This window comes from Paramisgurnus dabryanus, chromosome 12 (assembly GCF_030506205.2).
Source record: "Paramisgurnus dabryanus chromosome 12, PD_genome_1.1, whole genome shotgun sequence".
NCBI classification, from domain to species: Eukaryota; Metazoa; Chordata; class Actinopteri; order Cypriniformes; family Cobitidae; genus Paramisgurnus; species Paramisgurnus dabryanus.
Window position 1 is genome coordinate 32,138,328 of NC_133348.1, and position 27,594 is coordinate 32,165,921.

The following is a 27,594-nucleotide window of genomic DNA, read 5'->3' on the forward strand; positions in this document are numbered from 1 at the left end:
TTTCTGGCAGTTCGGTAAGTTTGAAATATTTCTGTTTCATGAAAACTTAATTTTTAGTTTAAGAATGTTGTCAATAGTTTGTCACAATATTGTTTTAAACGTGCAATGAGAGAGAAAAACGGTCGCCAACAAAGTTTCAATCTCCCTCAGAAAGTAAGCTAACGTTACACACAGATGTCTACCGCTGCTTTAACTCGCTTTACACCTTTATTAATGAATATAGGGTTGTTTTAACTAAATTATGAGGGTTTTGGTGAGTTTCTATTGTGTTGAAAGTGTGGTGACAATGAAACTATTTTTAACGAAATGGACAAAGACAACCCGCCAGCGCGGTCTTGCGGTCCCAGCATAATGGTCGTTTATCTCTGCGTTTCATCCGTTCAGTTAGCGTCAGAGAAAAGTATTAAGTTCGACTGTTTGGCAAGGCTGACTCGTGGTTGTAAACAGACAGTAGTACCGAACTACTCCACAGAAGTGAAAACAAGAAACCTCATATTTAACTGGATACATGCATCGAACTCATCGCAGCTTTAACTTCGACCAAATATCATTCAGACCTGGGCTCATCTTAATATCAGATGAACGTAAGGGATTGCCGCGCTTATTGTTGTTGTTATTATATTACGGTATATCAGCAAAAGCAGAGAATATCTTCTCTAAAGCGTTTTACACGTCCAGTAAGTTGTCCAATACATTTTTATGGCATATTGTTTCCACCACTTCAGATGCATTACATGCAGTATATATAAGTTTCCAAAACACATCAAATCAATGCACGAAAAGAGAATGGGCTCCGCATTTACGTACCTTTGCCTTCTCGTCTCTGTCATCTGATCCTTCATCTCTGGATGTAAAATAGTCCATTATAACATCGTGTAGGAAACTGGCATCACCAGGATTGCTCAGATTTAGGCGATCATGTTTATCTTTAAAGTGAGCAGCTAGCTACTTAGTTAAAAAACTTTGCGTGAAATAGCGTGTTACACCGCAGCCGGTCCGGGTTAAACATTAGGGGAAGTCTTTTTACCTTGTCACTATAAATCGCTATTTTCTGCACTAAACGAGACATTTTCAGAGATTTTCTGTTGACAAGATGTTATAGAATAATAATAAAAAAAAGGCTTATTTAGATATTTATATATAATATAACAACTAATATATATATATATATTTGTTTTACAACTGACTAAACACTTACAGAAAGGTTTTATTTGTTAGCATAGCATGATAATTAATACATTTTTAAATCAATCACTTTGTCTCTGCACAATGAACATTATCAAATATTTTTAATGTTGTAAAATATATTGTTCATTGTTAGTTCATATTAGTTAAGGCATTACCAAATGTTAAGTAATAAACTATTGTAGTAAAGTGTTACTAAATTTTCTTTTACCATTTCCTTCACAATGTCTACTTATTTCTATGGCTAACAGATTTTGTAACATTTGTCTTTTTTACAGTCTTACCATTGCTTGTAAGCTGGATTGGGTAAGATGGATCATCTTTAAAGGCACCAGGCAAGTACATGATGTACAGTTACAAGTCATGTATTTTTTTGACTGCAATATTAAATGCTTTCCCGTCACATGTAAAAGTACACAGGAATGTGGCTAATCACTTTTTATTTGTAGTTTATCTGAATGTCCTTGCACTTTTCAGGAGTTAAGGCAGATGTGGAGGCACAACGGGTGATACCAGACACACACCAAGCACATTATGTTCGGTAAGTTTGCACTTTACCACTACAGCTTCTTTAAATACCCATGTATACACTCATTCACAATTCCCACACACAACACTGTAACACGACCATACACAACATGTACACAATTGTCTTAGTTTGCCATGTAGAAATATACAAACAGAAATATTCAGACTTTGGTTATAAGAAATGTAATTTAATAATTGTATTTATTTAGCAGAGGTGTCCCTGGACTTTATTGACAAAAGATTTTGTTTTCAGAATAAAAAGTTGTGTCCAAATCAGTAACAATTGTACTTTCTGTTCAGGACATTCAATCATGACAGGATCCATGTGGATGCTGTCCATTGAGGAAAGAGTTTGTTCAGCGGTAAGTGAATCTTCTGTATTTTTATGTAATTAGGTGTGGAACAGTAGAATAAGAGCAAAAGGTTTCAGAATAGGAGTAAGTTCAAGGCTGAGTTTAGTTTTTAAAAAATCTTTTTCTATCTTATATTTGTTGACTTAATGTTTATGATATTTCTAACAGGTTTCTGGATAGAATTAAGTCCAAAGATGGGAAAAAGTGCACATCCAGACAAGGAGCAAGCAAAAAGACAAGGAACTTGGTGCAGAGAAAAGCTGTGGCCATTAACCCCCATGTGAACAGCTTCATGCAGTCCCTGATTGAGTTCGAATGGACGACTTCAAAGTAAAGGCCACTGTGGTCTGTCTGCCACAGTTTAATGCATTTATTTTTAGTGTTAAATGAAATTCAAGTAGAATATTTAAAACTATGGGCCAGTGTTCTTTTTACCACAGTGAAATGTTACCCTTTAGTCGATGATGGACTTTAAAATGAAAACTTCAAACTACGGACCAGTGTCCTCTTTGCCTGAGTTAAATATGTTACAGCAGGGGTCTCCAAACTTGTTTATACCTTTTGATTTTATTTTATTTAACTTGTTTATATGTTTATTATTGTTTAAAATCTTGTTTTAAATATGTTTTGTTTCAATTAAATGTTTTTTTAAATAAAATTTTGATACATACATTGCTTGGATTGCCTTTTAATTCATTATGTTTTAATTTAGCATTTTTACCATATTAATTACTATAGATTTAAACCTAAATATTTAGCTATTATATATAATATTATTTTATTAACTGTAATAAGTAATTAATATTATTTATGGGTCAATATAGACATTACAGTAAATTACTGTAAAAATAGACTACTGTAATAAAATATTGTAAAATTACAGTACAGTACTGCTTTGTAACTATACAGTACTAGTTTGTGTACTGTAAAATGGTATTACAGTACAGTACTGTAAAACCAAAATACAGTAACTTACTGGCAACCGTGCTGCCAGTACCGTACTGTAAAAATACAGGGAAATCGTTAACAGTGTACATATTTGCCATGCTATACATAAATGCTTTAATATCCTTAATATAATATCGATAACGCGATCTGGCCGCCTTTCAGCGCTGTAACACCGGCAACGGTAAATGGCAGTGAGCCCAGCTTTTATTTTGAAAAGAGCTTATTGAGGGGGCGTGGCATTACTTTGAAGCAATACCCCTGATTGGCTGACTACACGCGTGGATCGTAGTGACAAACTCTGCGGAAAGATAGTGCCAAAAAGATCTGTAGACTTGTGCAGAAGGATTCGTGAATGCCCTGTGATCTGCAAACACAGATTCAACACTTGCATGCTGAACTTTGCACAGAATGTGTAAGAATGTCTTTTTACAATGGTTGGAAAATACAAGTTAGACTGTGTTTGTTTGCAAATTGTGAGGAGGGCATTTGTAGATTTTTTTAATGGAAAACAGCGAAACAGTTGTGCCAAAATTCTGAAAACAAATGCAACACAATCTACAAACAAATAATGACCCTCATGCGCAGACAAATCACTTTGCATTCATTTAAATTCTGTTTGTCAAGTACAAGTCGATGATTTCTATTTGTGAATCATAAAGAGTTGGTTTGCGGATTTTAAATCTATTTGTAAATCGCATTTTATATTTGTATGTCATGAAGAGTCTGTTCGTGGATTTTTATATTTGTAGATCTCGTTTTACATTTGCAGATCATGAGGAGTTTGTTTGCAGTTTTGGAACCTATTTGCAGATTTGTTTCGTGTTTACAAATTGTAGTCTCTTCATTTTCAACGATTATGGCATTATTTTGTCACCAAAGCGAAACAATAGTGTCAGAATTCTGAAAACAAATGTGACACAATCTACAAATAGAAAATGATATTCATCTGCAAAGAAGTCACTTTACATTCATTCAAATTCTGGTTTTCAAGTACAAGTCACTGATTTCTTTTTGTAAATCATGCTTTATATTTGTGGATCACAAAGACGATTCGTAGATCTTGTTTTACATTTGCGGATCACAAGGACTGTGTTTGTGGATTTTTAATCTATTTGTAGATTGCGTTTTGTGTTTACAAGTTGTAATATTTATTTATGACTTTTACTCTGTCCATTTTCAATAATATTGGCCTAAAATTACCCCCATATCCTTGTTAATAAAAAGTTAAATGTGTAAGTTAGTAACTGGCATATCCATACATGCCAATTGAAAAGAAAAAATATTACCATATGAAGCACATAGTTACAGTAATATTTTTTTTATAGATTTTTGTACTGGGGGGTCAAACTGTGTTATGTTTTGACAGACAGAGAAAAAGATTTTCTAGAGGCATTGAAATTACTGCTGTACATACTCTAGACGCATTTTGTACTTTATCATACCGCTAGATGGCAACATTTAATTTGGAATATCACACTTGTTAATAATAAAATGTTGATATCCACATGTTCACATTATTCAGTTTTTTTGTGTGTAAATCCCACACAAGACAATCATTAATGAACAAGTTAATAAACCTGCAAAACTACTGGCAATGCAAAAACTATAATTATTTACAAACATAGAATAACTATAAAGAATAATTTACAAGTACTTCTGTCAGATTATTATTAATTGTTAGGTAAAAAATGTGTAAATTATTAATCTAAGATTGAGGGATAGAGTCATATGCATGACATTAATCTCGTGGCACACGTGTCACATCTTTTGCAGTATTAAATTGGTACACATAGAAGTGAGTATAATGAACCCCACAGCACTGAACTGAATAATGTGATGTAGTGCGCATCTGTAGTGTCGTGTCGTTTTGTATGAAGATGTTGACACTGTCGGTTTAGTGCCGTGCGCGTCACGGTGCCATGCTCTCCTCGTGTCTGCCCGTCTTTCCGTACCCTAGACATCAGCCGTGACGATGGACGGTCCCGTTCAGTATTTCTCTCTATCAGAGCGCATCCTCCAGTAACAGAGAGGAAAGGCGCAGGGACGCTGAGCGGATTTTCCAACTATCCTCGGAATCTCTCCATCACATTGCACGCCTGTGGATGCTGAAGAAGGGGACCTGTATTATTTATAGACGCGTGCGACAGAGGAAGTGGGTGTTTTCGCGGGGTCATCTCGGTAAAGATGTAACGCGGGCGGTATGACGTTCAGTTGGCAACGTCGTTAACTTTCGAGCCAAGTGCCTTGGGAAAAAGCGCAGACATGAGATAAGTCACAACGCTTGAATGTGTGGGCGAATCAGGAAGACGGAGTTATGTCATCCAAGAGAAAGTGGGTTTGTTAGTGGTTTGGTCCTTGCACTTGTCCGGGATGGGTATTGGAGCTCGGCGCGCGTTTGATCAGTGGATCGGGCAGTAAAGGAGCAACTTCAGATTAAACCAAACGTTGGAAGGATTGTAAACTGAGGTCCTCTGGTGGATTATTTGACTTTTTAAGAGTCTCTGGTACCATGTGTGCCGCGATGAGAAGTTTCACATTGGCTTCGGAGAGTTGGAAACGCAAGTTGGGCGCGCACGATTTCTCAGGATTTCAACAACTGATTTTGCTGTAAACGTGCACTTTTAACAAGAGCTAAGAGCTAAGTAGACAACAATGCCGACTAATTTCAATGCAATCAACTGTTTTGTTTTGTAAATGGTGCTTTAAATAGGCTAAAGTAAATCATTACTGCGCTTCAAATGTGGAAATACTTGGATATGCGTGTTGTCAATATCCTGTGATGGCCTTTAATGTGATGTTTATTCATCGTGATTGGAAGAAGACTTGTGGGATTTTAAAAAGTTGAAGACGTAAAGAAATATTCTGTAAAGCTACTTGGATCAAGCGTAGCATATAAAGTCATCAGGGTAATGGAGTTGGACAGCGCACGTGTTTCTGCTACTTACAGCTGCATTATAAAGATTAACGTACAAAATCACCAAAATATTTGCATTTAAAATGCACAAAATGGCGCACAAATACTGCACAAAACCCCAAAATGCGCTGACTTGATGTTTGAGATTATCTATGAAAAGTTGAGAATCACTGAAGCTCGTGCACAATCGGTTTAGATGACTGACGCTCCAACAGGTGACCAAGGTAAAGCCCCACTTCTTTCTCTCTCTCTCTCTCTCTCTCTCTCTCTCTCTCTCTCTCTATCTATCTATCTATCTATACAGCAAACAAAAGATAAGTTGATATCTCACTCTGTCTTGTCCCTTTTATTACTTTGAACACAAATCAACACATTTTGTTAAAATGACATGTGTTAAATAGCACAACAAAAAAAGTGTACAAAATTAACACATACAATGTTGGTATATATTATTAATAATACCAATATAATTTAATCTAACCACTTTTGGAAAGAGTTATTTAAATCTTTATAAAGCAACTAACTCTGTTGTCATCAAGAATATTATCTATCTAAAATATATGAAGAAAAATTAAGGGCGCCATAGAAGAACCATGTCTGACTAAATAGTTTACAAAGAACCTTTATCTGGTACACAAAAGGTTCTTTGTTATGGAAAAAGTTTTCACAGACTAAAATAGTAAAACATGGTTCTTTTGAAGGGATAGGGTACCAAAAAATAAAAATAAAAATTTTCATCCTCACGTTGTTGTTCTAAAACTGTATGAATTTTTTATCTTATTAAACACAAAAGAAGATATTTTGATAAATGATGTCCAACAGCTGTCTCAACCATTAGTAGGATTAGTTGTTTTCCATATTGGGAAAACAAATATTACACTCAAGGATGTTTTCATTTTTAAAATTTTTTTGTGTTCTATTTAACTCATTATGTGTCATTTTGTGATTCAATAAATAAAAGGGACAACACAAGATGTGTTGTTTCAATAATAAGAGATGTGTCTGTTATGGGACAACACATTTAAAAGTGATGGCCTTATAGACACAATATGTGTTGTTTAACACAACGGTTTTAAGAGTGAATGGAAGTATTGTGATAAATGATGAAGAAGATATTTTGATAAATGATGGTAAGCACACATTGACGGAACCCTCACTGTAAAAATATGCAGCATTTTTGTCAAATCAACATATCATTTATGTTACTTTAAGTTAAAAAATTAAGTTAAACAATTTCAACTTGATTTTATAAGTTATGTCAACTTTTCACAAGCCAAAACATAAAATTGTAGGTTGAATTAACTTCGTGCTGAATTTTTAACAGCATTGAATTCCCTTCGTATTGTTTTTTTCTACTAAAGAAGTCAATGGTTACAATTAGCTGTGTCCTTACCATCATTTATCAAAATATCTTCTTTTGTGTTTGTTAGAAAAACAACATGAGGATGAAAAAATGATGACAGAATTTTCACTTTTGGTGAACTATCCATTTAAGAATGTTTGACTGAAAGATCCCCTTATTGCACCTTTATTTCTTAGGCCATATTTGCAATTAGCAAAAGAGATGAAGTTCCAATAATAGATTTTGTAATATATGACACACAAGCTAATATAAATCCTGCGTGTCTCTGTGCTTACAGCGGTCTGTGTAGACTCAGAATTCTAGTATTGGTATGAGAGCTGCTCCCGTGGGTTTACCGTCAACCCTCCGTGCTTCCGTCTTTTCCCGTCCTGCTTCTCGCCGTCCACATGCAGGCAAAGAAGCGATACCTGCTGGTATCCGTGGGGGCCTGTAGCCTGCTACTAGCCTACCTGTGGGCCCTTCAGATCGGTGAGTTCCAAAACCAGAACCATGCAGAGCTTTACAGAGTCTCACAGATTCCCGGCATCCAACCTCGGACGCCCCGCTGGCCGGAATCGGTGGAGCAGCCCCTGCAGACCTACCTGGGCGAGGCCGAGCAGGAAGAAGACGGGCCGCAGCTTCTTCATCAGCACACCTCTCCTCGCGAGAGACGGGAAATCCAAAAGAACATCTACAAGAGCCGCCGGTGCCGCATGGACACCTGTTTCGACTTCCGGCGCTGTGAGCGGGGCTTTAAAATCTACGTGTACCCCCCACAGAAAAGCGAAGTGCCCTCGGAAAGCTACCTGAAGATTCTGGCGGCCATCGAGGAATCGCGCTTCTACACCACTGACCCTAATGAGGCCTGTCTGTTTGTGCTGAGCATAGACACTCTGGACAGGGACCAGCTGTCCTCGCAGTACGTCCATAACGTCCGAGCCAGAATTCAGAGCCTCCCTCTGTGGTACGAGGGAAGGAATCATCTCATTTTTAACCTGTACTCCGGAACGTGGCCCGATTACACAGAGGATCTGGGCTTTGATATCGGCCAAGCCATGTTGGCCAAGGCCAGCACGGACATGGACAACTTCAGGCCGCACTTTGACGTGTCCATCCCTCTGTTCTCGAAAGACCATCCTCAGAAAGGAGGAGATAAAGGTTATCTAACCCTTAACAACGTCCCTCCCTTACGGAAATACTCGCTGGTCTTTAAAGGAAAGAGGTACCTAACTGGCATCGGTTCCGAAACCAGAAATGCTTTGTATCATATACATAACGGGGATGATATCGTTTTATTGACTACTTGCAAACACGGAAAAGACTGGGAAAAGCATAAGGATGCGAGGTGCGACCGAGACAATGAAGAATACACAAAGTAAGTCCAGCTCTGCTCTCTTTATCTGCGATGATTGGATTTTAGTTTCGGGATAAACAGCAAAGTGTGATTAGTGTTCGCTTGGTTGGCTTTACTTTACTTTGATATTTGGTTGTTTCAAGGTTAACGCTCCACAGAGTAGAAAAAGCACAATGGCGGTGTTTTTATGTCAGGGTGATTTAGATTTTGCACTCTTGACTGTAGTGTTTGTGCAGTTATCGTGGGAATACAGCTATAAATGAAAGTGGTGTTGCGTGTGTCTAGCTCAGGAAAAAATGACTGTGGTAAAGGACTCAAGAGGTCTCCAAGCTCGACACAAAGCCAATCTTCATCTGTTTGCGAGCAGTAAAACATCAGCAGTTGCTGTAAATGCGGTTTTAGCTGGAAATTAGCTAGTTTGAGTATTTAGTTCACTAAGATATGTTTTGTAAAAAAATAACAATAAGCCCATATTTAGGGAAATGTGTGCCACAGGTGTACCCTGCCATAGGTAATATACAGCATTTGTTGAGGATCCAGCTTTTGTTGAAACTTTGTTGCTTTTGAAGATTTCAAATCATGTATATACACATGTATTGTATATACTTATACATTGAAGAGCCTGAAACTATATTTATTTTACCTGTGCTATAAATCACATTCTTCCATAAATAATTTACACTTTTAGAAAATAAGGTAGAAAATCTGGCGGTACCCTTCCAAAAAACGACACATTTGCAACTAAAGGTGCATTTCAGTACCTTAAAAGATACATATTGAGGTACATATCTGAATGTAAATGGTACATATTAAGGTCTTTTTAAATTGTAGCGTCCCAGCTTTTGTACATTTTTTTTTCTGACAGTGAGTGTACAAAGAAAGTGTTATGTCAGTATTATGTTTAGCTTTTGCCCTATTTGATCACACACATAAACACAATCAGACATATATACACATATTGTACTCAGACTGTAGCTTTTCTTAACAAAAAAACGTATTGTATTATTCACTCCTTTACTATTTTGGGATAAACTATAATCAACATGCCTTTTGCACATTTACTTTGCTTCAATCATGGTGCTCATTGTAGTGTGCAAAAAATGACTTTCTTAGTTAGTATTTTTGTCTTGTTTTAAGCACAAATATCTAGTTTTTGTTGATGAGCAAAATTACCCAAGAAAATAAGTCTAGTTTTTAGACCAAAAATATACAATTTAAGTGAATTTGTGGATAAAACAAGCAAAAAATCTGCCAATGTGGTAAGCATTTTTTTCTAGAATTTTTCTTGAATTAAGTGTTTAAGAAAAAAGGTCAAGTTTTTTATGCTTGTTTAATCCACAAATTTACTTACATTTGATAGTGTTTGTCTTTAAACTAGACTTATTTTCTTAGGCCATTTTGCTCATCCAGAAAATACATCTTGATTTAAGAATTTCTAGATATTTGTGCTTAAAACAAGACAAAAATACAAATTTAGAAAGTCATTTTTTGCAGTGTATCAATGTAAGATAGGGGATGGCAGAAATCCTGTTTTCTTATGGTGCGTTCACACCAGACGCGAAGGAAGCGTTAAGCACGAGTGATTTACATATTAAGTAAATGCCTAAGACGCGAAGAAATCCTGTGGCTCGAATTAATGTGATTCGTGCGAATAACGTGCCGCAAAATGAGCGTTACGGACGTTTGATGTACATAACGCGTGTTTTGGACAATTTAAGGCAGTTAAAAAATCTGAACTTTGGCTGATATTTGCGCCGCGTTAACCAATAAGGAACTTGCTATAGTAGTGCTGTAACTACAACGAAGCGAGCTAAGGCAGAAATACGGAACAACAATTGAGTACAAAATCATTAACCCAGAGCTGTACGACACATCTTCGTACTTTTATAGAAACATGAATAAAAGGATCTTCCTTGGAAGAAAGTGAGTGAGGAGTAAAAAAACGCATATATAAAATTATTTTGGCACGGTGCACATGTGAACTGAATGGCCGAATGCAATCTTTTGTGTGCGGAAAATAGGTCACTTTCGTGTTTCCACACGGACATATCAAGTGCGAGGAATAAGGCGAGTTAACTAAAAATTTTCAAGCGTCCAACTACGCAAAGAAATCATGTCTGAAGCGTAAAATGGCATAAGTGTTAATACATAGTAACTAATGTGTAATTACATAAGTCAGTATTTTTCAACTTCTATTTAGTGAACACAAAGCTTATTAAGGTAGGCTATATGTTGTTTTAGTCACTTTATTGCAGACAAGAACCTGGATATTGACATTAACCGAAATCTGATTCCATTAGAGGATTTAGGGATTTTTAGTTATTTGTGGATTTGTACTAAATACATTGTAGTCGGGGCAGAATTGGTTCACAGAAGATATTAAACACTAGTAGTTGTCAAAATGATAGAAACAATTTGTGAAATAATATTTGAAAGACAATAGTTGATAAAGCAAAATGCTGTATTTATTGACAGGTTAAAGCAATCATATTGTGGTAATGCACCGCAACCATGCCTTAATAAGTGTTATAAAAAAACATTTGTCATGGGAAAAAGTGAATAACCAGGAAATTTACAACAGTTTAGTTGTAAGTGAGTAGCGTGAAATGTAAAATCTACAGCCGAGTTTGAGCAGACTGATGGTTTAAGCATGGAAGGGAAATTTCTGTCGTTCCAGTCGCTCACATCCACTGGACTGAAAGCAAAAAGGTTGGAGGTCCTGCCTAGCCGACTCTCATACTTCAAATGAATTGAGGAGGATTTCAGAGAGGCAGAACAGTCAATAATTGGCCCTCAATTGAATAAAGCAGGAGCTTAGAGTCACAGAGAATACCAAACACACACTGCTGAACCCAGAGATGATTACAGACCGAGCCCGATAACATCCCTTACTGATTCAAATCTCACACACACACACACACACACACACACACACACACACACACACACACACACACACACACACACACACACACACACACACACACACACACACACACACACACACACACACTCAATCACACAAACAATTACACACCCAGAGCTTGTAGAAATGAAAGGAGCAGTCTCTTTATTCATAGATAATTCTGAATGGAGAGTTCACATTGATTGGGTTTTATTATCCAGTGAGCCATGATGTCTGAGTTCAGTCTGTGCTCACGCTCACTGCCGTATGGGACACCCAGAATATTTCAACACAGAACAGGAAAAGAAAAAGTAGAACAACAATACTTGTGTTTCCATTACCATTCAATTTGGGCAAATTGAAATTGAAAATGCTCTTAATAGAAAAACGTATTTTACAACTTTTTGAAAATATGCTCATTTTCCAGCCCCCCTAGAGCTCCCTGCCCAAAAATAGTCCCCTTGGTTACTTTCCATAGCAGGGGAGTATTTCCGGGCAGTGCGTAATATCAATGCGCCTCTTGCAGGCATGTTACGGCAGCAAAGTCCTTGATTATTACGCCAGAATGAGAGTATAGTTCATAGCCATATCGGCCTAGAAAATTGTAACTTTTAATTTTCCGTCTTTCTTAGTACACGATGTAACTACAGAAGAGTCAAGTTTTAAATAGGAAAAATATCGAAACTCTTTGGTTATATTTGAGCGTGATGCTAATGGTCTAATCAGATTCAATGGATTATGCTATATGCTAAAAGTGGTACCGCCAGACCCGGAGATCAGCTGAATGGATTCCAAAACGGTAAAAAACAAATGTTTAACTCTAGGGGAGATGAAAAATTAGCATATTTTCACAAAAAGTTAAGTGCCCCAAAAAATCATATTATCATTCTTTAACTCTTTCACCGCCAGCGTTTTAAAAAAAGTTGCCAGCCAGCGCCAGCGTTTTTCATGATTTTCAACAAAGTTTAATGCCTTCCAGAAAATTTTCTTCTTTAAATATATAAACATACAATATACCAAATGAAAGAACAGACCCTCTGCTTTCAAACAAAAAAAACCGTTTCATCCTACCTTTAGTGGTTCTTTTGCAATCAGCTTTTGAATATGGGTAGGTTTTTGCAAAAACACCATATTTTGAGCAAAAAGCAAAAATAATTCCATATTTGTGACGGACTTTTCATAGAGATCCCATTCAGAGCGATCTTTAAAACAGACACGGACATGCAGCAGCTTGCCATAGGGCAATACTTCCGGTTTTAAAAAGTTGCGGAAGGGCGCCACCTGGTGGATAATATGGCGGTGAAAGAGTTAAAGATTTAGGTTTACATTTTATGCATTTGACTTACAGTTAGGGATGCACCGATACCACTTTTTTGGAATACGAGTATGAGTACGAGTACTTGCATTTCAGTACTTGCCGATACCGATACCGAGTACTTAAAGGGGAAGTCCAATCTAGACATTTTAGCCTGTTTATCACGGGTAATTTATGTCCACTTTGCATTATACATGAGGAAAAATAAATAAATTTGCACGATTTCGATTATTAGATTGATAGTGTGTTGAAGCGGAATTTTCGTAACGGTCTTTAATGGACACAATTAACCAGAATGCACTGCGCGAAACTGATTCATTAGCTCCACCCACTAACCACTGTTCGATGCAGTCGTCAGGTTTGTTTGACTTCATGCGGCGCCGCAGGAACCGACAGCTGGATGACGTCAAGGTTCCGCGAAAGGGATTTAAAAGCAAACTCCTCCGTATGATTTCGCGAATCGCTCTCGCGGTACTTTGACGTCATCCCGCTGTCGATTCTTGCAACGCCACATGAAGTTGAACAAGCCTAATAACTTCTTTTACCGCTCAACTAGCTCTCAAATCAACTCAAGTCAACTTGAAGTTAGCCGGCAGACGAACCCATCCAAAGAGTAACTCCGCTTTAACCGTCTCTGAGGGGGAAATCACCAAAGCCCTCGATAAAAGATGACTAGAACCTGTGCAGTATGTGGATGTAAGGACAACAAATTCAGGCCACCGGGAGTTTTTATTGTCGACATCAACGCGACCCTCAGCTGACCCACCACTACACTACTTTGAATATGCAGCCAGCACTTTCGTCAGGAAGATTTTGAGTACTGTTTTCAGCCCAGTTTTTCCGCGGACTCAGGTAATGTAAAATTGTTAAAATATCTAAAACATCATTTGGCTTAGTTGTTGCTTGTTTTGTGTAACTACGGTAAACATACTACGTAGAAAGTTATTATCATGTTGTTGTTATTATAAACACGAGCAAAGCAAGCTAACGTTAGCTCCTGTGCAGCTGTCAATCAAAAACGTTATCATCTACTGTCAATCATCTCGCCTCAAGACCCGCCTCCATTTAGAACATTCAGAATTAATGTAGTCGTGCATTTTTCTTCCGGTGATTTGATGACGCGTCAAATCACCGTTACTGTAGCAGTTAAAAGCTTGAATGTTTTATATGGAGTTAGTACATTTGATGGCAGCACAATCAACTACATATATGGCATGAAATATAGTGTTGGAGCATAATGTAGTTTTAGGGTGGACTTCCGCTTTAATACAAAACATGATTTAAATTTACAGGTAACAGCATTAGTCATATAATTTAACAAAAAAAACAAGAGACTAGTTTTCCAGTTTGTTGTAAACTCTGCCTCTTTGGACAACACAAGAGGCATTAACCCCTTACACGCCGCTTAAACATAGACATTTCTCAGACCGTGGTATCGATTCCAGGTATCGGGGGACTTTTAACGAGTACGAGTACTTTAGAAAATGTGGTATCGAGGCCGATACCCGATACCAGTATCGGTATCGGTGCATCCCTACTTACAGTGCATTTCAAGGTAGACATTTTATTATTAGCAATTTTTCACCTTTTGTGATGCCAACGCAATGCTCTACCACTAGGGGTGTAACGGTACACACATTCGTACCAAACCATTTTGATACAGGACTTCTGATTCGGTGCACGTGTACTGAATGCAATGCAATCATACAGATGCGAAATCGTGTAATGTAACCTAGTAAAAAAGCTCTCATTGACATTAATGCATAGATAACACATGTGCGTCTAATTGATAGTGATATACGTAAACCTACCAACATCCGCCATGCTTTTTGCAGGAAAAAGTCGCATAACATTGGTTAATGGAAAAGTTATATAGAGAGACACGCCCACAGTATAATTTCTCATGTGATACATCACTACTTGTGGGTGGGACAGATCAGTTGGTTCCCAGAGGGGTCTAAACAATTTTCAGGATGCCACTGGTACGGAGTAACAGTGAAGAAACAAAAAGAAGCAGAGACCCCACTGGTAAGATGTATCGATAGACTCTAAATTAGAAAGGCTCACGACTGGATGCTTCCTACAAATCCATCACACCAGAGAAAAAGAGATACAGAGAGATAGAGGTAGATTGATAGAGAGAGAGAGAGAGAGAGAGAGAGAGAGAGAGAGAGAGAGAGAGAGAGAGAGAGAGAGAGAGAGAGAGAGAGAGACGAAAAAGAAGCCTGCTGTTTTTTAATTAGGTTGTGTGATTAATGCGATGTGTTGTTTTTTAAGTCGCTAAATCACACAAAAGGGAAGTGATCACAAATCCCACTTATACCACTGAAATTAATCATAGCCTTCAATAAACACAGCTGCTCAACATTTTGGGGATCACTGCTGTGCACTATTAAATACTCTTACAAAAACCAAAACATGGATTGTTAGACATAAAGACATTATTAAGAGAAAGAAGTAGATGTAGATGATCCTGTTTGTTGCAGTATTGTGATAATCCCCCTAATAATTCCTACATGACTGAATGGAAAGTATACGGTACAGAGCATTAACAGTGCAAAGGTCACGGGTCCCAGTTGAATGCACTGTGAATCACTTGAATAAAGCCTCTGCCAAATGCTCAAATGTTAACAAAGTAGATGCTAAAGATGCACTTTAGGGTTTGTATTTCTTTGGATGTAGCGTCTATAAACAGATGTGAAGGAAATCATAATCAAAACAACTTCCAACAACATCTTGATCATTTTGTCATCTGAAATGTCTCCACCGTGTAATTCCAGATGTTTTTGATTTCTGAAGGCTGTGTTAAATGTTGATCGTGCATGCACTGCAAACATAGATCTACAAACATAGCTGATATGATACATTGGAGTGAAATTCATTTGATAATGCGTTGAGGTGTTAGCTCACACTTTTAAGGTGTTTTATGTACTTCATCAAGCATGGAACAAAGAGGAATTGAGATTTATGTTTGCGTCAGTCAGCCATCCAAAAAAAGCCTGAAAATAACAGCACACTTCAGCAGAGCAGAACTGTAACATTAACCACTGCGTTTAGCACTGTGTACAATTAACTATATTAAACTACAATATAAACCAACATAACATCAGTCCTACTTTTCAGTTACATACAGTTGAGGAAAACAGAAAAATACGAAATATGGCAGAATACGAAGCTCGCATAAGCCCTTTTCGGATGGCAATTGTTAACATGAGGATGTCTGTAAAATATTTGCATGCCTCTGCCTCGATAAAACGTATGCATTCGGCTGAACATAAATTTGTGGTGGATGTTTAAATGTATAATTCTAAAAACCTTAGTTGTCATTCACATGACCAGGATGTTGGTTTATATGTATGCATATGGAATATGTATAGTTGAATATATTTGTATTTAGCACTGGTTGCTGCTATGATAATAGCCATTTTTGTGATTTTCTTCTCTTTATTTATATCAGCTTCCATGCACTCGCTGTAGCATGTACATGCACACCAAACTGATGCCAAACACGACTATGGTTGCGTTCACGCTAGACTTTGATCATGCAAATACTTTTCAGACGTTGCTGCGAATATGCGTAATGTGCAATATTGCTTTTAAGTAGAGAAAGGTCACGCCATGACGTACCAATTTTCTTCTGGTCATGTCTTCTTACATGATACTTAAACTGTGGTATGCAGCGAAGTGAGAAATATCTTACAATGGGTGGTGGTCTACTAAATGTGTTAACTCTTTCCCCCTTGAGTTAACTCGTCAATTAAGAGAAAACGCTTCCTTGCCAATGATAAGTTTTTACGACAATCAATATTTATGCTATTATCCACCAGGTGGCACTCTTACCCAACTTATAAAACACTAATGCATCCAGCAGGGCTGCCTTTGGCCGTTTGTATGTATTCTTGTTTGTATGTATTAATATTGCAACAGCACCCTCTAATTATAAGGCCAAAATGAAAACATAATGTGTGCTGTCAGTTTCCAGGTAAAGCAGACAAGTCAGGAGCCTTTTTCGTTGCAACAAGCAACTACCGTAACTCATCAATTAAGAGAAAACACTTCCCTGCCAATGACAGGTTTTTTTTGGCAATCTGTATTTCCGCTATTACACAATTTACACAACTTATAAAACCCGGAATCAAACTCTAAGGCCAAAACACTCTATATATATATAAACACACAAATTGTATTTGATTGGCCGGGGGCATGACAATCAAAGGGGCGGGGCGTACGCGTCATGATGAAAATGTAAATATTTTTATTTAAAACACTTAAATAAAACTTAATTTGGAAGAAACTATGACAGAAAATGAACACATACTAGAATATTTTTTGCCTCCAACGGGAATAGCTGCATGATGAAGTGAAACTAAAGGGTTAATAAACACAAACTAAAGCAGATGTTGTAGAATGATGATAGATAGCGCAAAAATTGTAAAAACTGATTATTTCCCACTATTAATTACATTATCTTAAAGGAGTGTAACTACTGTAGCATGTAAAAAATGCACAACGTTATATTTAATCAACAGGCACCTAAAACCTAGCTAGCAGGTTGCTCAAACAACAAAATCACCAGCTAACTTTTAACCTTTAAATTTGCAAGAACTACAGTATAGACTAATACAATAACAGGCTTAAATAAACCTAAAACATAAGTCCACTTACAGTTCTCACGGACACGCATTTTATCAACTGGCTATTAGGCTTGCTGCGATAGTCGGTGATACGGTGATAACCGGTGCTTCAGCCTCTCACCGGTTAGATCACTTGCCCACCGCGACACCGTGTTTCACCGTCGTTTTGATATTTTCATGTAATTAAATCATTTAGTTTCGTTAGAGAGAGCAAACACTTACAACTGAATGTGTCTGTTGCCTGAATCCAGCGGAGCTGAACGCGCGTCACGTCACAGAGCAGCAGGTGTCAGATTTCATTTATTTCTGTCAGAGTTTGCGAGACGAGCTGACTGAAAGGACAATGGCAGAAGCCGCGTGCTTACTCGTTTTTGTTTTAATATACATATATGATGTTTAATATAAGCAAGATCGTTTTGTTGTTGTGTTTTTCATCAAGAAAAATAATAAACCCATCATTCAAGCAGTGCTTTATGGAGGAGTAGCTGGTTGCTCTGCTTGGGACTGGCGGGTTCTGTGAAAATTACCTGCGCACATTGACTCAAGCACTTAATTAAACCAGCTGCTGCACTCGCATTGCACGCAAATTCATACGCGATTTAACGCAACGTATGCAAGAACTGCATTTAAACAGTTGCGTAATTCAAAAGTGAAAGTAAAATGTGCACGTCTGCATGCGCATTTATAAGCCCCTCCCACCTGGTGATACCGGGATCACCGGGTTTGTGACGCGCCGATTAACCGGTGGGAAAATTCTTTCACCGCGGCAACCCTACTGGCTATCCTCCAGACATGACGGACCACGTCTTTATCTTATTTCGGCCATGTGGTGCGCGTGCACGCATGCAGGTTTTTTTTTGGACGACCTAGTTAAGGCGGTAGGGTTTTCCAGCTTAGGCGGGTCGCCCGAACTTGAAAGTGCTGTGGGAAACCCTGGCATTAAACTTTGTGAAAATCATAAAAGATGCTGGGCTGGCTGGCAACTTTTTTTTTAAACGCTGGTGGGGAAAGAGTTACTGTGCATTCAGACCGCCACCGGCGAGAGCGTCAATAAAAGCTCTGGCTTCCCTGACAACGACGCTAAAGAAAAGTTGTAGTGGACGCCCTGACGCTCGAATGCATTCTCTGAACTCCTCTCAGGCGGAGGTTTCCGCCTTCCGATTGGTTGCCGGTGAACATTTCCGCCTTCTGATTGGTTGCCGCCGAACCGCGTCATATCTCATTACCATAAAGTTGAGCTGATTTCAACTCTCCTCGACGCTCACGCTGTACATGACGCGCCGCGCCGCTGCTCGCCGGAGTTCACCGCCGACTCTTATTGAAAATGAATGACTTCCGGCCACTTTGACGCTCTCGCCGGTGGCGGTCTGAATGCACAGTCAAGCATTGTATTTAAGTCAATAAAATAATCAAGACATAGTCAGCTTTGCGTAGTTTTATTAAATGTTTTATTGAATGTTCATGTTTCTGTATTGTAGTTGCTAGAGCATGGCACTAACAAGACTGTAGGCTCGATTCCCAGAAATCCCAGAAAATATTCTACTTTGAATGCACTGCATGTCACTTTGGATTAAAGTGTCTGCCAGAAGCATAAATGTCAATTTATTGAGTTCAGAGGTGAAAGCAATGAGGTTACCGGCTGTGTCTCTGTATCGACAGCAGGTCACTGTTGTCCTTTGCGGTCTGCATAGTAAAGCATAGGGCTCCTGTCCAAGCTCCAGTATTTTTGGTTCAGGAAGTGAGAAGCTGGATGACAATATAAAACAGTATAGTTACTTAGCGAACTGTTCGCTGAAGGATGGATTGTGTTTCTAACGTGAGATCTTTGTCCACCTAGAGTCTGCACTATGGGAGACTTGAGGAAAGAGGAATTATTAAGAAAGCGTAGGAAAGTGATTGGAGGACAGAAAGAAAGATGAGTGTAGAGTGTTGTGAAATGTCAGTGAAGAGCCCACCAGCTGCGAGAGAGCTTGTTTTACTGCAGTCTGTCTGCTAACAGGAGAATCTGTCCTCCGTACTCTCTAATGAGAGTCTGTCCGATCCTGAGAGCCAGAGACTCACGAAGAACACTCATTTCTACATAAAGACACTGAAAATTCTTTAAAACTATTTTATTCACATGAATATGTGACAAACTGTCAAACTGAAATTGAACTGGAATGAACACTAAGCATCAGTGGACTATGGTGTATTTAATTTTGATCAATACAATAATAAAAAGAAGCAATCCTGCTAAATATGTATAGTTATTTGTTGCATAACTAGTTTGTTTCATTGTGAAAGGCAAACTACTTTTTTTGGCTTTCCAATAGAGTAAACATTAAGAAACCAGGGGTTAGGTTTTATTAACAACACTCAACAAAATAGTACAGCTCAAATGATCGATTGTGCGCTGCACATTTTTCGAAAGGACCACTTTCTAAACACGAGAGAGTTACAAAGGTTGGATGTACACAAAGGCTTTGTTTAAAAAGTGGAGCAATTCCAACTTTGCAACTACTTTGATTCTTCTGACTGACATCCTGTTAGTAGCCGATGGTTTCATATTTAAAGGATTAGTCCATTTTCTTAAAAGAAAAATCCAGATAATTTACTCACCACCATGTCATCCAAAATGTTGATGTCTTTCTTTGTTCAGTCGAGAAGAAATTATGTTTTTTGAGGAAAACATTGCAGGATTTTTCTCATTTTAATGGACTTTATTAGAGCCCAACATTTAATACTTAACTCAACACTTAACAGTTTTTTTCAACGGAGTTTCAAAGGACTCTAAACGATCCCAAACGAGGCATAAGGGTCTTATCTAGCAAAACGATTGTCATTTTTGACAAGAAAAATAACAAATATGTACTTTTAAACCACAACTTTTCGTCTAGATCCGGTCGAGCGCGACCTAACGTAAATGCGTAGTGACGTAGGGAGGTCACGTGTTACATATATAAAACGCACATTTGCGGATCATTGTAAACAATAAACTGACACAAAGACATTAATTAGTATCAGTTGACATACAACAACGTAGGAACGGTCCTCTTTCAACACACTTGTAAACACTGGGGCGGAGTTTCGCGTTCGTCCTCTGTGACCTCTTGACGTCATGACGTATTGCGTCGGGTCACGCTTGCGCATGACGACCGGATATAAACGAGAAGTTGTGCTTTAAAAGTGGATATTTGTTATTTTTCTTGTAAAAATGACAATCGTTTTGCTAGATAAGACCCTTATGCCTCGTTTGGGATTGTTTATAGTCCTTTGAAACTCTGTTGAAAAAACTGTTAAGTGTTGAGTTAAGTATTAAATGTTGGGCTCTAAAAAACATAATTTCTTCTCGACTGAACAAAGAAAGACATCAACATTTTGGATGACATGGTGGTGAGTGTATTATCTGGATTTTTCTTTTAAGAAAATTGACTAATCCTTTAATGAATTTCGTACTGACGATTCAAACCTGAGTTTTGTACAGTGACGCGCCTGTGTTTTCATATTTAATGTAGAACGATTTTTAAAACTGTAATTATCGTTATCGCCATAGTGTGAATGGCACTTTAAAGAAATATTTCACAGAAAAATGAACCCATTATCCTGATTGTTGGCTCTCACATGTTTCGCAGACTCAAAAAGACCAATAAATGTACCGACATGGAACTGGCATGCCGCCGCATTTGATCTACTGTGTTTACATTTAAACTTGACATATCAATCACTAAACACTCAAAATACAAATCGTTTTTCCACAAATGTATCGTTTAGCTTTAAAAGACATATATAAACTCACTGGAGTTGGATGTATTCCTTTTTTGATGATGGATTGGTTTAAACAAGCTCATCTCTGACTGGAAAAACTGCACGCACACACGGATACACAGAGATGTGCTGTTTTTAAACACTCTCCGTGTGTATCATTAGTTCACATTACCTCGTGAATCAGTCTGTAATCCCAATCGGAAGTACTTATCCCGTCAAAGATCAGCACTCTTGGATGTTACGTTAAACTTAAGGGGAGTAATGTCTTGTCACATCGTGTGGACGATTAACACTTGGAAAAAGAAATTTAAACAATCATTTTTTCTGGAGGGAGCACCCTCCTCAGAATGCGAAAACACAGTGGAACTGCAGATAAGCACCACAGCTGTTAAATGTGGACATTGATAATTTATTTTATCATGACGTGACTATTAAAACATGTTATGAGATATCGCCACTGATATATTTATAAGCAGCATGCAAAAAACATCTCTCTGACCCTTATAAAAAAACAGTTTTATATAGTACTGACCAGAACAAAGTTTAATAATAATCGAGTGCTCGTGTCGCGTAAAGATTAAATGGGATAGCATTGCTAACGTTATATAAGTATAGTTTTATAAACTTTTATCTCGCACCAAAACAATAACAACACAAAAGACACTAAATATGAATAAGAAAACAAGTAATAGTTTGATCATGACATCAAATACTGCTGATTTGATCTCATTCGTGACCATCAAACACAGACAGGGCCAACATGAGAGCCAGGGAATCCCCGTCAGAGATGTAGCCCAGAGAGGGCGGTGGTGAGCGGGGCGAGTGAACACTGACGTCCACTCATGCTCTGGTTCTCATTCGTACCGAATCTCACTAAGCAAACGTTCAAACAGGCGCTATCTGTACTAATCGACTGCAGATTTAAATATAATACATATACATTCTCGACTGAACTAATCTTAAAACTACACTTTGTGACCAAGAAACAGTAATATAAAGAAACGGCTACTCCGTCCATTGAGTTATTATGAGATTCAAAGCAGCCGAAAGTGTTACCTGTCATTCTGGCCGCCCTTAAATCCGTGGCGGAAGAAGTAGTTCTCAAACAAAGAGGCTTTTAAAATAACTCCGTTGTTGTTTTCTAGTTTTCTTTTTTTTCAAAAGTGTGCCGTTGAACTGTTGTATAAAAGCAATATCGCTCTCGGAGTCGTGTGATATAGCTCTATATGAAGAGTCTATATCAAGGTCTATATAAAGAGTAAAATCACACTCCTACTCTAGTGATATTGCTTAAGTATCCCTACCTTATCAATCTTTAATTTTTTGGGGCAAGGTATGAGAGGCTGATTTATTGTATTAGGTAAAACTTAAAGCGGATTAAGCTCAAATATTGACCAATCAGAATCGAGGACTGAAACTAACTGTTTTGTAAATGGAAATAAACATATTGTTACACAGCAATATTTTGTTTAGGCAGTACATTAGCACTATTATGCATACTGTTGTTGCATCATTTTTTGTATTGTTAAAGGAGATTTAGTTGAATTATTATTTTTAGGTATTTGCAGTGTAATACATTTTCATTTTACTGTGAGATGGACAATGACACATTTACCTGAACCTGAGCTTTCAGTATGTAAAGATGACTTTTCATGGTGAATGGCACAAAGATCTGTTTCTGATATAGAGTATGTGCAGAAGACAACAGATTAAAAGCAGATCATTTTATTAAGTGGAGTGCTTTGCAAACACGTTTTTTGTTTCTCTGTGTGTTGATGCGGGTGACAGACACACACTGCTACTTTATAATTCTGAGGTCCTTTGTCTTTCTCGTGGTCGAGGATCATTATCCAAGTTTGAGTTTTGCAAGTTTATTTTCTGCAGGAGAACAACATGCAATGAGTCTGCAGCATCTTTAGGGCAACATGTTTGACAAGTGCTATTGATACGGATTTAAATCTGACTATTAATCTTGCACCATCAGTACCAGGGCGTGCGTTTCATTGATTTTAAATACGAGCAATAGTTTTGTCACAGATGCGGTGTGGTGTTGAATTAGCACTTTACAGCATTAACAGATCTGCACAGCTTTAAACAGCCTTTCAAGTTCAGAAATATAGATGAGAACACAGATCGCACTGATTCTAAAATTACATTCTGAAAGAAAGATAAAAGTGCCTATAAGATTTACCTATTTTTATATTGCAGAGGTAAAGTTTTTTCTATCGCTACTGCTGCTTCCTTAGTGGGCGATTGCCTTATCCTTAGAAATTGTATTTGGCTAAAATTGCATGGCACACAGGATATTCAATATTTCAATATTTGGTGGACCCGCTGCAGTGCCACAGCTGATCCCCGGTTAAAGACCCATGGCATAGGACAGGGGTTTTCAAACTTTTTGTGTGTGTGGACCACTATTTGTAATCAAGAATTTTCGCGGACCACCTCATAATACTTATTATAAAATATGTCTACACAAAGTCCTGAATTAATCTGCACATCTAAATAGTCTTACTAGCACTGAGTGGTGGCGGTGTTGCCAGATTGGGTGTTTTTTCCGCTACACATTAAGGCCTGTTTACAGTGTGTTTTAGTCGGGTTTTCGCCTGGAAGAATATACAAATCTGGCACCCTATTGAACGACGTTAAACTGAGAGAGCGTGTCGTTCACAGGCAACAGAATTAATGAGTTCACAGTACGTTTATTAGGCAGCAGTACACATTCGCCCAAAATATGAACGAGTTTGTATATTAAAATATACATATTCTTATTTTGCCTTTTCACGGACCACCTGTAGTACCCTCACGGACCACTAGTGGTCCGCGGACCACAGTTTGGGAATGGCCGGCATAGGATACCCAACTAGTACCCTCGATACAGAAGTAACCCCACCTGAATATTCTGTTCTAGCACACACAGCACACCTGACCGAAGTCTAGCACACCTGTGCAGTTTTATACAACATCACAGTAAGGGGTTCATGGGAAATAAGAATTATGTGTAAGATAGCAGCTTTATTGTATTTCTTACCATGTGTGTGAGTCCTTTCACAAGAGAATATGATGAGAACATTGTTAAGTTCTCTTGCTCTCAGGAAAAACCTCTGAGATGCTGAAATTTCTATAGTATTGTATAGTTATAATAGTAGTGTATTAATAATACTAGTTTTAACATTCTTTCTTTCTTTTTTGTCTTTATAGATCCCCTAATCCAAAACTTTTGGTTAGAATGTAGCTGTACAACATTTTAACCCTGTCCCTGTCAAGTAAATTTGAAATGTACATATAATTAAAATATATCAGGATTCTTATGTTTTGTTCCAAAAGTAATCGATCATCATGAGTTTTTACCTTTGATGAATTATAGACCCCTTGCACGTGACGTCACGCTCTACTCGCGCGAATTATGGACGCCATGACGGAAGGCGGAAGTGCTATGTTGTAGACAGACGGCAAGCCGAACAAGTACGTGTTTGTGTTCGTTAGGGTCATAAAATGGTTATTTCGTGTTGCTATGATGCACCTACCATTACAGAAAAGTTGCATAAATACATTATTTTTACATGAATGTTATTGTTTAATGCTGCAGTGACACCATAAATCATAGCTGCTAACTCCCACGCATTCACCGTGAGACCCACGCAATTGACCCCATTCTCACGCTCTCTCACGCCACACATCCATTTTCACGATGTAAGTAGCTAAACCAGTGTTCGCAGTACTGACACTTTTATATTTTAGCGTACCTTCACTGTCTTTTGCGTGCCACCACTTCTCATGTTGCTGGTACTTTGCTGCAAAGAGCATTTCACTTTATGTGGCGCTGCGCAGGAAGTTCGGCAGCGAGGACATCAGAGTACCGCGAGAGCAAGTCGAAATGTTACAAAAGGGTCCGCCTTTACCTTTGCTCTCGCGTTACTCTGATGTCATACGCCGATCAGTCAGCTCCGCACCAGTCGAACACACAAAGTGTCAAGGTCTGGATGAAAAGCAGAGACTTGCCCGGATTCCACGCACGCAGATACCCTCAGAAAACAGCAATTTTAATCAACCATCACTCGCGTGTGCATGTTTGCAAGCAGTACAAGCCTGCGTGATGTTTGCGGTGACAGGTTTTAATAAAAGAGAAAAAAGTCAATTGATATTTGACATCTATACACAATAATATATGCGAAATATAATTATATGGTCTTGACATACACATTATCTGTTGCTTTAGTTTAATATAAACTACTCATTTGGTTTATTTGATTGTGACAGTCCCTCTATCACCAATCACAAATCATCACTTTACGCTTATCTTTCTCAGTGGATAAACTGAATCAAAGCTGCTGTTATCTGCAGTTATACATTTTACAGAGACCAGTAGCCTATTCATTAGATTTTAAGAACTTTTTTGGCACTTTTATCAGAAGGAAAGCATAATAGAAGTGTATAAAATAATAGTAAAGACTCTAATCTCAGGCATTTAAACTCAGTAAAAGCTTTTATTTCAATTTAATTTCTAAAATATGATTTGATTTGTATTGTGAACCATTTTAACGCAGTCTTTTCCAACTATTTAACACAGAAATAGCTAAAATCCACACTATTATCAATTGGCAAATGGTTAGGACTCAGAAGTTGGCAGCTCTGCAGACTTTTAAAAGCCTTAAGATCAGCACCAGTGTATATGGGGATATCCCGTTTACCACATAGTGGTACAAATCATGCGGGCTGAAGTCGGGCAGACTCGGCGATTTAATGAGGTCCGTGAAAATTGAAGGAGGAAGAAGGGTCGGTATCCAGTCCCGCTATCTCTAACTTCTCTAAATAGCGCTTTTTGTGAGGACCTACCAAATGCCCTACCTCGACCGATAACGGCACAACAACTTCCTTAATATAAGAAGCCATGTATTTTAGTGTAATATATATTTAAACTGTTTAAAACTAATCAAAAATCCCGCTCGTCTATTACTAATCAACCTTGTGCGTCAGTGATTTTGCCGTCCAGCATGGCGTCGTCACGTGGTCTAGGTCACGTGTTTGCAAAGGGTCTATAGTACTAGACATGACAAATATAAATGTATTGCAAACATAATCAAACTTACTGCTCTCTGAATCATGCAGTGAAAAAAGGTCAGTCCCTTAAACCACATGCTTATGTTTTTAACATGAAGGATCAAACTTTTTAATGGGAAAAATGTAAGTATAACACAGCATAATGAGGTTAGTTATTATTTTACACAAACACTTAAAGGTATAGTTCACCCAAAAATTAAAAGTCTGACATCATTTACTCTTAATTCTTATGTTGTTACAAGCCTGTATAAATGTCTTTGTTCTGATGAACCTAAAGGAAGATATTTTGAAGAATGTTTGTAACCAAACCAATCATGAGCCACATTCACTTCCATAGTAGGAAAAAAAGTATAATACGTGAATGGGGCTCATGAACAGTTTGATTGCAATTTCTCAAAATATTTTCCTTTGGGTTTATCAAAACAAAGACATTTATACAGATTTGTAACAATATGAGAGTGAGTAAATGATGACAGAATTTTCATTTTTTGGGTGAACTATCCCTTTAAGTTTATGAATTATATAAGCAGTAAGTATCTGGGACACATACAGCATCCATTTTTGGTCTTTAGACTGAACCATTAAACAAAATCTCTCTCTTATGTCTCTGTGTGTGTGTGTGTGTGTGTGTGTGTGTGTGTGTGTGTGTGTGTGTGTGTGTGTGTGTGTGTGTGTGTGTGTGTGTGTGTGTGTGTGTGTGTGTGCAATAGTAAACAAACAGACCTCGTATTTGTCCTCTAACTGAATCAGGAAGGTCAATTGTTTCACTAGGCCTATATAGTTGATATGAACTACTGTATATGAAAAGTGACATCACCATTAATAAAACTTGACTGTGCTCAGTTCTGTCAATTTACAATCATTTCAGCTGTCCAAAAAATCTCCAAGTCTTCACATCTGCAAATGTATCTTTTCTTTACACCATCTCACATCCATGTACATTATTTACATGTGCTAGGGCTGTATGACTGTATATACATTAACAACCTTTATCAACCTGATTACAATGATGCTTGTCAATTAAAAATAAGAAAAAAATTGTCCTGTAGTGGATAAAAAATAAATAAAGCTTTCATTTTTATTAAAGTTAAAAATACTGGGTTATTTTCAACCCAGTGTTGGGTCAAATAGAGACAAGCCCAGAAAGTGTTTATATATGACCCAACAATGGGTTAAAACAACTCAGCATCTGTGAAATTATCACAACCCAGTGGGCTGTGATTGTCTCTTTTTGACCCAATGATGTGTATAGTTAATATTAGAGCTGTGTAGTTTAATAATTATATGATTAAACATTCTGCATACAAAAAT

The 27,594-nt window shown here is 37.7% G+C and overlaps 1 protein-coding gene and 1 long non-coding RNA gene across 2 annotated transcripts in view; both read left to right on the forward strand.

Annotated features, from left to right (window-relative positions):
• Positions 1–1,659: 1,659 nt before the first annotated feature.
• Positions 1,660–2,598, forward strand: LOC135750042 (uncharacterized). Its single transcript, XR_010532561.2, has 3 exons — positions 1,660–1,726; positions 2,014–2,075; positions 2,235–2,598. It is a non-coding gene; the product is annotated as an uncharacterized lncRNA (long non-coding RNA).
• A 2,339-nt stretch (positions 2,599–4,937) lies between these two features.
• Positions 4,938–27,594, forward strand: part of LOC135750024 (exostosin-1) — a 375,787-nt gene continuing 353,130 nt past the window's right edge. The window contains exons 1-2 of the mRNA XM_065268781.1: positions 4,938–6,152; positions 7,569–8,645. Coding sequence (XP_065124853.1) covers positions 7,678–8,645 — 968 coding nt within the window. The 5' untranslated portion in view covers positions 4,938–6,152; positions 7,569–7,677. The remainder of the gene's footprint in view (positions 6,153–7,568; positions 8,646–27,594) is intronic.